General features: G+C 49.5%; 3 protein-coding genes across 3 annotated transcripts; 2 read left to right on the top strand and 1 right to left on the bottom strand.

Moving 5' to 3' along the window:
- Positions 1-38: 38 nt before the first annotated feature.
- Positions 39-632, bottom strand: LTR64_005420 (uncharacterized protein; the record flags this gene model as incomplete). Its single annotated transcript, XM_064899759.1, has 1 exon — positions 39-632. One exon carries the CDS (start codon positions 630-632, stop codon positions 39-41), a length of 594 nt encoding a protein of 197 aa, XP_064753071.1.
- A 542-nt stretch (positions 633-1,174) lies between these two features.
- LTR64_005419 (uncharacterized protein) lies at positions 1,175-7,306 on the top strand (the record flags this gene model as incomplete). Its single annotated transcript, XM_064899758.1, has 2 exons — positions 1,175-1,679; positions 1,725-7,306. 2 exons carry the CDS (start codon positions 1,175-1,177, stop codon positions 7,304-7,306), a joined length of 6,087 nt encoding a protein of 2,028 aa, XP_064753070.1.
- A 2,399-nt stretch (positions 7,307-9,705) lies between these two features.
- On the top strand, positions 9,706-11,538 carry LTR64_005418 (uncharacterized protein; the record flags this gene model as incomplete). Its single annotated transcript, XM_064899757.1, has 3 exons — positions 9,706-10,405; positions 10,453-11,214; positions 11,273-11,538. 3 exons carry the CDS (start codon positions 9,706-9,708, stop codon positions 11,536-11,538), a joined length of 1,728 nt encoding a protein of 575 aa, XP_064753069.1.
- Positions 11,539-11,910: the final 372 nt, after the last annotated feature.

Raw genomic sequence — 11,910 nt, 5'->3', positions numbered from 1 at the left:
TCACTCGGTTACCACATCTGTTGAGGCATGTCTATCTATTATATATCGGCATTGATGTACACTTCCTGGAGGTCGTCAAGCTCGTCTAGCTGGTCTAAGATTGTTTGAATCTCGGACGCTTGCACCTCGTTTACCTTTGCTAGAGTCTCCTCCTTAGGATCGTAGAGAATCTGACTTCTCTCAACTTCGAGACCAAGTGCTTTCTGCATTCTTTGAGATACTGCTGAAAGCATTTCCGGGACGGTCTCAACAACAAGCTGACCTTCCTCTTGAGTAATCTCCTCTGCGCCAGCTTCAATGGCTTCATCCATTGCCTCGTCGATACCAATGCTGTCATGCTGTCTGAACCATATCTTTCCTTTCTTCTCGAACGAAAAGGCTGTGGGTGACAGCGACCCGCCGGCTCTCTGGACGATCATCTTAACGTCAGCTAGCACACGATTTTTGTTCTCTGTTTGTCCTTCCATGATAGCTGCTACGCCGTAGGGCAACATGGCTTCAAGGAGAACATTGTCCAATGAAGCACCGTTCAAGCCTTTGCCTTGACCCTTTGCAATAGCTGTCTCAATTGCCTCTTTTGAGATTTGTGCCTTCTTCGCAGTAGCGATGGCAAATGCCAGGTTTGTGTTCATCTTGGGATCAGGGCCTCCATCTAGGACTATATCAGTATGAAAATCGCACCACAGAATTTGTGTAGTCTAACACACCTTTGGATGCTCTTATTAGACCAAGGACTAGACTGGTTCGTTCCTTGCTCCTGCGACGGTCATTTTGTCCTTTGTCGTGTTTAATCTTAGACCATCGATTATGTCCCGAATTAAGGCAAGCACGACTGGAGAAGTGCCGACATGGCTGGAGAGGAAGCTGCGACCACGCAGCGAGCCTCAATGACTGTCCGCGGAGCATGCGTTCCTGACTGGATTGACCAAATCGTCGCTAAACATCCTTCCCTTGAGGCGATGACTACCACTACTGCGAATATGGTACTATCCTTCGCTACAGCCTTGCCGCAGTTTCCAGGTAAACAAGGCTGGACCCATAAGAGAGCACGCGAGCGCCTGGAGATTAACCCAGTCCTTCCTCAACTTCGCAATCGTATACCTGACGCTCAGGTAGCAGCCTAGGGAGCTTGTGCGAATAAGATGATGGCAGCAGTCTTGACGGCATAAACAGTATGGCGGCCTCCGAAGGGGAGCCAAATGGGACACACACAAGCGAGAGCCCACCTCCCACTCTCGATGTCGAGAAATTGCACTCCTTACCGACTGAGCAGCAGGATCTTTTTCTCTTGACGCATGTTGCTGAGCTGCAACGGTATACTCGAGCGCTCTCCACCCAACAACTACCTAGCAATCAACCTTTGATCAAGAGGGAGGTCATCAAGATTGTTGGGTTGTCCACTCCAGCCGCTTCTAGAGTAATTCGACACTCACTAGGCCGAATATTCGCAGATACCTACACGCGTGGGAGCCGGCAGCTTCTGATTGAAACTATCAACGATCTTCTCTCATTCGCAAATGCTGGCAAATCCGAGAAAGAGCTGGGCTCGCGGTTTACAGCCATTACCTGCTTGGGATATGTTTATAAAAGCGCCGGTGATAGTGCTATAAGTCTACATGGTTTAGTGGTCTCAAGCCTGCTTAAGCTGGTCAAGACCTCTCAAAATCATACTGGCTTTCGTGCGTCTATCTTCAGAGCCCTTGGCCAATGTGTAGACGGTTTAGGATCTAGCCTCGACGAGGCTATCGCAAGAGATATATGGAGGCAAGCACGCACGACTGCTACGAGTGACAAGTCGGCTTTTGTGCAACAATGCTGTTGCTCGTGTATCTCGTTGCTCTTCAAACAGACTACCTATTTTTTGAACCAGAGCGACTTCGAGAATTTGAAGAGTGTTATTTGGAAAGTGCTCGAAACCAATACCGTTGCTGCTCGCACCTCAGCCTGCAAAACTTTGGCTGGAACTCTTTTACGTCTCTATAGCGATGCCAGACCCTCTGAGCAAGCTCCGGCTATCCGCAAACCTAAAAAGCCTATCAAGAAGCAAAACAATGTTCCAGACGAGGACGAAGACGAGCAAAGGCCTGTTACGAATTCATCAAAGTCTTTGAACCAGCTATTGTTAACACTCCCCGAACTTTTGCGTGTGATATCTGTACACTACACCAAACCAGCTACAACCAACAAGGCCAGGGCTAGCTTAGGTATCTGCTACAAGATTGTGCTTGAAGGACTCCCTGAGAAAGTCTTGCATAACCGCTATGACGAGATTGCAGAACACTTCTATTACGATGTTCTCAGCTATGCGAGCATATCCCATAATCGTGTTCGACTCCTCCTTAGCAGAAAGATAACGAACACCCTTCTGAACGACCTTGTCGGCACTCGCCTTCTTACTGAGAATGGTCAAATCCATGCTGCACGCTGGCTCATAAACGATATCCTGAAAAATTATCCGAAAGTCTTGCAGGCACGACGAGAGCCTTCGAAACATACACTGGCCGCAGCGCTGCGAAGCCTTTCTGTCCTACTGCATCAGCTTGGTCCTGCTGCGACCATCTTTCAAGATTCTTGCAGGGAGGCAATCTTCCAGGTTGCACCACACCCAAGCTATACCGTACAGGTTCATGCTGCAAGCTGTCTTCGCAACTTTGTAACGGCATGTCCAGCACAACTGGGACGTGCCATGCAGGAAGCGCTTTCGCATCTCAAGAAAGAGCTCGACCAGATCGATGGGAAGCTGTTTAGGAGAGCGCCTGTGTACAGTCTTGCCGTCGCTGCTACGCTCAGAGCCGCGCGAGAAAATCCATTACACGGCTCGTTAAATGTGTTCTCTCAAATCTTCTTGTATGCTACTGAGCTACTCAAAACCAGTGCTACCTCCGAGCTTCGACTATGTGCTGTACAGGTACAGGTTGCCTGGACGTTGTTGGGAGGCCTCATGACCCTGGGACCGAATTTTGTCAAAGTTCACTTGAATCAACTTCTCCTTCTGTGGCGCAACGCCTTACCAGCACCGCTGAACAGCGACAATACTTCACGAAGGTCCCAATTGGAGTTGAGCTTTCTCACTCATGTTCGAGAAACAGCCCTTGCCGCACTATCGGCCTTTTTGGATCACAACAGCAACCTTGTGACCAGTGATGGTTCACGTCGCATCTCGTTAATGCTTCAAAATTCCATTGTATTTGCGGACAGCTTGCCACCTGCGAGACAGACCGAAGATCTTTCTAACCGCTTGGATTCGTCCTTGCAGCTGCATGATCATGCAGTCAATCTTCGAAGGCGTGTACTACAATGTACTATCAAGATGTTGGGCTTGAAGCACATTGATCGCAACGAGGTAGTCTCTCTTAGTGATACGGTCGGTATGGCCATTCGGCTCTTTACCGATCCTGATCGTCCCATACAGCGGAACGTCGAGGCCGCTCTAGCTAGCTCTGCGAGTACTTTTGAAGGCATATGGGATCTGACGGATAATTGGGGCTATGGTGTCAATTCACTGGTAAAGAGGTTCGAGGTTTCCCTGCCGGCAAACGGTCGTATTGTAACGATTGGTAATTGCGAGTTTGCCGTTGAGCCTATGGAAACGACTATCAACGAGACCGCATCATCCCCTGTCGTATCTGCTCTTGAGCACGATTCGACATCCATATACTGTAATGATTCGGTTTCTGGCCAAGATGAGTCGTTTCTACCAGAGACGGCTTGCATAACTTTAGCCGTGCAACTGTTCGCTGTGGCTTTGCCACTTCAGCCTCCGCGTGTCCAGGAGAGTTGTGTCGAACAGGTCGCTAGTGCGCTTGCACAACCGTTTCAGCGAGAACCAGGTCGCAAGTTTGCTCTTCAGATCAACGCAGTTACAGCGATACTTGGGGCACTTGCTGTCACGAATGGAGAGACTGGCTATCTAGCAGGCAAGCTTGCAGCTGCTACCACGAGTAAAAGTCTCGCCGAATTAGTCAGAAGGAATGTCCTTGAGCATGATGCGGTCCTGCGATCAATCTCCACACAAGCTCTTGGACGATTATGCAACCTAAGTGGTAGCCAATTCACAAGCACAGAAGTCAAAAACTTGGTCGATGTGATCGTGGCGAACAGAGAACCTCATGTGCGAGCTGGTTGTGCCTTGGCTCTGGGTACAATACACGCTCAAGTGGGAGCTATGGCAGCAAGCTATCATTTGAAGAACACTATCGGAGTCCTTCTGTCATTGTGTAATGACACTCACCCGACCGTTCATTTCTGGGCATTAAAAGGTCTGGCCGAGGTTGCCGAGTCTGCTGGTCTCAGTTTCTCAGCCTACGCAAGTAGTACTTTAGGGATGCTAGCACAGCTGTATTCAAGCGATCACCATAATGAAGAATCGCATACTACCGGAACTTCGACAATTGAGATGGACTTCCAGACGCCAGTAGTGATTGGAGAATGTGTTGATTGTGTCATAAATGTCCTTGGTCCTGACCTTCAGGATGTAGCGAAGGCAAGAAACCTTATCCTTAATTTGGTGCAATACTTCCAGAACGAAGAGGCATTGGGTCTGCAAATGCAAAGCTATGTTTGTTTGGGCCACATATCGCTATATGCCCCCGCTCATGTCCAGCTTGCAAATTACGTTCATCAGCTACAGAAAGCGCTCGGATCTGGTCATTCTTCGCTAGAAGAGGCAGCTGTAACCGGCCTGGAGAATTTAATCAAGAGAAATGCAACGGAGGTGTTTCTTGTTGCCCATACAGGTTTGGCTGACAGCCTGTGGGATATGCTAGACAAGAATCCTCAACACACGGCTATCCAAAACTCGATCAGAGCATGGATGCAGCAAACATGTTTGACTGAAACTACCTTCTGGCTTGACCAATGTCAAAGCATACTATCGCGGACTCGAAAGACAACTGAGCACAAAACTTCTGATATCGAGACAGCAAAACCGAAGACGGCTTTGCCCGACCTGGCAGATGAAGACGTTGCGGGTTTGACGTCTGGCGCGGGCATAAACGAAGCTGATAAGCCCGGTCAAGCCGTAGAAGGCCAGGAGTTCATGCGCTGGCAAACTCGAGATACTGCTATGAGCTTGCTCAGCGAAATGCTCGATATCATCCGGAGCTCAATGCTGACGGATCAAATCATACCTGCGGAACAGGCTTTACAAAGCAAGATTGCTGAGATCGTCCGTGTAGCTTTCCTAGCGTCGACTGCTGTTGTCGTTGAGCTACGTATACGTGGACTTCATATCTTCGATCAGATTCTTAAGATCTTTGGGCGTACACCGGATCCCGACTTTCTCGAAGCGTCTCTCCTCGAACAATACCAAGCACAGATCAGTTCGGCGCTGACGCCTGCGTTTGCAGTCGACTCAAGTGCAGAATTGGCCGCTGAAGCCATCACTGTGTGCGCGACCTTTGTTGCCACAGGTATAGTGACCAACGTAGACCGAATGGGTAGGATATTCAAAGTGCTCTCTTCTGGCCTCGAAAACTTCTCTCAGGAAAAACCCGAGTCCTCTATCGGCGATTTGAAGGATTTGAGCTGGAATGCTCAATCAATGCTTAAGATGGCACTACTCGCTGGCTGGGCACAATTGGAGCTCGCAAGTACAGAACAAACTTACCTGGAGGAGATAGTGCGACCATATGTTCCAAGTCTTGCACCTCTATGGGTAAAATCCTTACAAGAATTCGCAAGCTTAAGGTTTGAGCCTGAGATCTCGGATTCTTTGGGTGATTTCGCTACCAACAACCTTCACGAAAGGTATGCTGCCTTCGATCGAGAAATACGTCTGGTCTTCTACCAGAGGAACTGGTTGGGCATCGTGGACGCTATTGCGTTACTGGTAGAGAAGGACAGCAATGCTGTGTTCGACGCGCTTGACAACAAAGAGACGTCGGACGCCGAGCACAAGGTTAACGGTGACACGTCAAAGAGTCAGGATGTGAGCTTCAGGCAAGAGCCTGTTGCTTTCTTCTTCATATTGTTCGGGCTAGCCTACGAGGCGCTTGTGACACAGGCAAGAGATAATCAGGCTCACACGCTGGCGATCCTTTCTGCTCTTAAGAGGATACTTACGCCTGCTGTATCGGGAAACGCCATTTATCAGGACGCGATATTCGACGAAACAACCGATACTCTTGACAGGCTCGCCTTGACGAGTACTTCGGATATACAAGGCGTGCTCGTTCATATAGCTCGAAATCTATCTCTTGACCATATCATCGCAAAATCCGAAGGTCGCGACGAAAAGCTTTCTGACGATGTCGATCAACTCTTCGAGCTTACGAGGGTTGTCATCCTTGTTCTGGCAGGCTTGGTACCCACCCTCGAAGATCCACCTGCCCAAGCTGCACGGACATTGTCCGAGGAGCATGTCAATCTCGTACAGACATCCTTTCAGGCTCTCGTCGATGTAGCTGATGTGTTTCCCACCATCATACGAGCTGATCTCTATGCGTGCATATTGCACTGCTTCTGCACAATGCTCGCCACAGGCGTATGCCAACAGGAGCTGGTGCCTGGCTTGATGCCCATCTTTCGATTGTTCCTCCAGAAAATGGTTAGATCGGCAGTGAACTCCTCGGAGAAGGCGATCAAGACAAGACTTGTTCTCGGCGCTCTTCGCCAGATACTTTCGACTCTAACGGTAGCACAGCGTCGTGAGAGTGACTACTCACTCACCTGCGCCAAGAACTGCCTTTTGTCGATTACTGTCTTGTTGACGACAGCCTCACCAGTATTGTCTCCATCGGATGCGCTCATTACCAGATCACTCGACGACATTATGGACACACTCCAGGATGTCGGCCTGGCCAAGATTGCTGCCAGTTGCGTCAGATCGCTGTTGGGTAGTTCTGCAAAGACACCTTGCGATGAGGCTGTATGCCGTATCCTGTGGCTTAAAGTGCTGTTTTTCGTCATGGATACCACAGCAGATGATCCAGAATCTGTAAAAACAGGTCTGATGCAAGCTCTTACTACATCGATAGGGACTCTTCCGACCATGACTGGAAGAACTGCTGCCGCAGTGGTACTTGTGCCTTGTCTCTTGAAAAGAGCTACCTACCCTGTACCAAACGGGAGCACAGAAGATCTCGCGAAAGAAAGCTCATCCCGATTGCTTGAAATAGCAGGCGCGGATGGACCGGCATTCAGGTCAGCAATCGTTAATCTTGAAAGTGATCAGCGAGGACAGCTAGAGGCATTGCTCCGATCAGCTGGACTAGGTAGACGACCTAGCCATAGAAGGACGGATACTGGGACAGATAGCATAGATGAAGAGAACAGCCCTGCCATCGCACTGAGGATGGACTTTTGAGGTTGAAATTAGTCAATAGCTTTTTCTGCAAGCAGCAATTCTATCACCATCATGAAGGATCATGCCACATGTCTTGTGGCATATCAGCTCGCATCTCTTCACACGCGCAAATCACTGTCAGCATATGCGGCGTCGCATTCATGCTGACAACACTATGCAGTCCTTGTTCCACGTGTCTCGCTACCCGTAGAATTATCGCATCGATATCGCAACTATACTGCTTCCCGAAAGGGATGAAATTGCTCTCCGGTCCAACGTAAATATTGTGCCAAATTGCGTCGACACCGACTACTTCGTATGAACTGTCAATGCTCTGGACGTGCCATCTGGGCGCAGAGGCTGTAGGGTTCTCAAATATTGTTACGGACCATGGTCAGTGAAGGATCGAACAACGAGTCTGGACGCGAGTACTCTTAGCATCGCCGTTGTCTGGTTCTGAGTGGTGCAGGGACGCTATAGTTAGAAAGCGGCGTGTTTTTTGTAAGTTACTTGATAGACACGAAAAACCGTAAGCGATTGATGGGTTTTCGATCTGGTGCGTCGCGTTCAAGAGCGGCAGGTTGAGTAGTAACGGTTCTGTGAGCAGAGTAGCAGGCGCCCATGGTCGGGTTTGGATTGCCTTTTCCAGTAGGAAGCCGGCGTCACAGTGCCTGAAACAGCTGTGGTTAGTGAACTGCCATGTTTAGATATATAAGTATTTATTTCTTTCACATTTTCCTCTTTGTACTGAGGTCTATCGCACGCGCAGCGTACTGCATGACTTGTTCACCACATTCTTTCGAGCAACGAGAATGGGAAAACACTTGATGCCTCTCTTGCACCAAAACACACAGCTCCTATTCAATGCACCAATCTCGGTCGTCGGCTTACAGCACACGAGATAATGCCGGATACTAACTTTAGCTTGCTTACTGGCTCACTTCAAGTTGCGGAGGGGAGGTCGATGCCACCCAGCTCCAATTGCCAGCTTCAAGTTGTTCAGAAACGTGCACGCGGCAAGAAGCATTGGCTCGGAACACTTCCAAGTTCCTGGCCGAAATTATTCCATGGACACCCCAGATACAGTGGATGGTCCCCAGAGCCCCGGACTCTGCCCCGACCGAGTTCCGTGGCTACAGGCCCCAATTTCTCCTTTGAGATCCCAGGGCCACTTTCCCAAAGTGGTCGAGAAAGGAAAGTCCTCACTGCCGTGTGGCTGGATAAGGTTGGCCCCGTCAGTGAAGGGAGCAACGTTTGTTTCGCGAATCTTGCAGATGCCGAGTATGAGCAGCAGCCTGGTCGAAGAGAGGCTGTGAAATCTACGATGAAGAGAAGACTTGATGTGTACTCATGTAGATGAGAATCGTCAGTGGCACCAGACACATGTTCATGTACTCTTGCCGCTGTTGTGTAACATGAGCGCCAATTTGACGACCAGCGGGGCAGGAATGAGCATGGTTGTGTTGTGTAATAACCAGGTACGACAATGGCCAGACTACGGCTATCAAAGAGCTTCTCAGGTCAAATGACACGAAGAGCGCCAATCGGCATGCGACAAGATGCACGTCTGCCAACGTCGCTAGTACAATGCTGTACCGATAAGATGCTTACCCACAAGCCTGAGAGGAGGAGTGACTAGGTGGTGGAAGAATGTTGCACCCCAGCGGGGTCTCCATTTTCTACAGGAAGAAGGTAAGAAGTCACGCGCGTTCGTCTCTTCGACATCCTGCATGGCCAGAAGTTGTGGGACAATACGATGTTTCTACCAGAGGTTGTCACCTTGAACCTTGTGAACATCCGACAACTCGGGTCATCTACAACGTGTTCATAGCTATGCGACGATGGCAGAGGGTTTTGGAAAGAGTGTGCTGCTTAGCCTGTCTAGACTCTCTTCTCGAAGGATCTGCGGGCGTGCCGGGGTACCGCTCCAACCACCTGCCAATTACAACATGCGCTTTTGTCAAAGTCAAGCACGCTAACACGCCGCGCTGCACGGGCATGACCATCGCGGCATGGCGATTTTCTCAAATCGGCGGGCACAAGGTCACAAGTTTCGAAATAAGTGCTGCTTCGTCAGAGCATACTAGGTAAGAGTCAACGAGTTTAACTTTCTGCCTATACACACGTTAAGATCGTAAGCTTGACCAAGACGTTATTGTATGCTTATTTGCTGCTGTGAAATCGATTCAGGCAAGTTGCACTGTAGACACAAGTGGAGTGGAAGCTTCCGAGCTGTTTCGCGTCCCACACGTTGGTCTCTTGGGTTGGAGTATTACGAAAAGTGTTATTTTTGAGACATAAAATCCTGCTTTCCCCATCGATTATCTCCTTCTCAGTCATCCGGCAAGAGGCTCATAGCGGCAGTGCAGTCAAGGATCATTGACGACTAAGTGGCAACCACAGCCCGCAGCAGTCCAGCCATGGCGACCGATATTGCCAGAGAGAAGGGCACAACCGAATCACCTCTACATTTTCAGCCAGAACACCAGATGAAGCCGACGCGATCGAATAGTGTGACTATTCGCAATGCCCGGCTTGCCACCGAAAAGGAACACAACATGACCCTGATGCAGGGTGTACGACTTTACCCGAAAGCCGTGGCCTGGTCTATGCTCATCTCCACCTGCATTGTCATGGAAGGCTTTCAAGTCTGCTTGCTTCCCAACTTTTACGCATTCCCTCAGTTCAGACAGAAGTATGGCGAATATGTTCCATCGGACGATTCTTACCAAGTGCCTGCACCATGGCAAGCTGGTCTCAGCAACGGTGCCAATGTCGGTTCAATAATCGGTCTCATTATCAACGGTTGGGTTTCCGAGCGTATTGGTTACAGAAAAACTGTCATGGGATGCCTTGTGCTGATCACGGCCTTCATCTCGATTCTCTTTACCGCACAGAACGTTCAGACTCTGCTTGCTGGTGAGATTTTGATGGGTCTGCCATGGGGTGTTTTCCAAACATTGACGATTTCCTATGCTTCTGAGGTGTGCCCAGTTGCGCTTCGTGGCCACCTTACCACCTACATCAATTTCTGCTGGGGTATCGGTCAAGTACTAGGTATCGCATCTATCAAAGGTATGGTCGGACGAACCGATCAGTGGGCTTATCGAATTCCTTTTGGTATGTTTTTCGTCTAGGTATTGATTTCGCAACTGACCCAATTCTAGGTCTACAATGGATCTGGCCGGTACCGTTGCTTATTGGTGTTTTCTTTGCGCCGGAATCTCCTTGGTGGCTCGTCCGAAAAGGTAGACTTGACGAAGCCAAGAAGTCGCTCGAGAGACTCACTAGTCGCAACCGCGAGACGAACTTTGATGCAGACGAGACAGTCGCCATGATGGTCCACACCACGGCTCTAGAGAACAAGATTACGGCTGGTGCAAGCTACTGGGACTGCTTCAAGGGTACCGATCTACGACGAACCGAGATCGTTTGCGCTTGCTGGGCGATCCAGAATCTGTCTGGCAACTCGTTCTCTGGCTACTCCACCTACTTCCTCGAACAAGCTGGTCTAGATCCATCGAACGCGCTGAGCTTTGCGCTTGGCCAGTACTCGATCAATTGTGTTGGTGTCTTCGGTGCATGGTTTTTGATGGCTCGAGGTATTGGTCGACGAACTCTCTATTTCGTTGGTCTCTGTGGTCTGTTCCTCATGCTGCTCATTCTTGGTTTCCTTGGTCTCGCACGAAGTTCGAACCCTGACGGCGTATCACTGGCTGCTGGAAGCATCATGCTGGTGTGGGCGATGTGCTACCAGCTTAGTGTGGGCACTGTCTGTTACTCACTTGTGGGTGAGCTACCAACCCGTCGACTGCAAATTAAGACTATTGTGCTTGGGCGAGCTTGCTACAACATCATCGGCATCATCTGCTCCGTTCTCACTCCCTACATGCTGAACCCAGGAGAGTGGGACTGGTCTCTTTTCACAGGTAAGCTATTCAGACTATAACTCAAAACGTATGAGCCTAATACTAACACACTTGACAGGCTTTTTCTGGGCTGGCTTCTGCTTCCTCTGCATTATTTATGTCTGGTTCCGTGTTCCTGAACCGACAGGCCGAACGTATGCAGAGCTCGATCTGCTCTTCCAGCAAGGTGTCTCGGCAAGGAACTTCAGGAAGGCCAAAGTCGATGTGTTTGGAGAGTCGGTTGAGAGCAGTGGTGTCATGTCACAATATGAGCGAAAGATGAGTAATGCCGCTAGCCATGAGGAGGATAAGGCACAATATCAAACCGACGTGAAGGGAGTTTGAAAGTCACGACGAGGCACTATGGAAGATAGGTTGCATTTTATGAAGGATGTATACGAACCAAAGAATCAGAATGGACTTGAATTGAGGCTCTCAAGAACAGACCCAACTTGCTTGGCATCACAAAAAGACGCGTGAACAGATTCCTCGCGCGGTAAGAACGCGCTAGTGCTGATCAAGTATAGCGTCCGTGCTGCATCACTCGAGCAACATTTCCAAAACACCAGCACGACCCAGAATGACAGCCATAGCAACATCATTTGGTGACTCTTAATGCCTGAATTCCTTACACCAATGAATCAACAAACAAGCCCTTGCCTTTTGTATCGCACTCGTCCATTTGATAACCTCTGCTCCTCTTTGATTGTCTTAACC

This window comes from Lithohypha guttulata, assembly GCF_036872675.1.
Source record: "Lithohypha guttulata strain CCFEE 5908 chromosome Unknown scaffold_4, whole genome shotgun sequence".
Lineage (NCBI taxonomy): Eukaryota > Fungi > Ascomycota > Eurotiomycetes > Chaetothyriales > Trichomeriaceae > Lithohypha > Lithohypha guttulata.
This window is presented reverse-complemented; position numbering and strand designations above follow the sequence as displayed.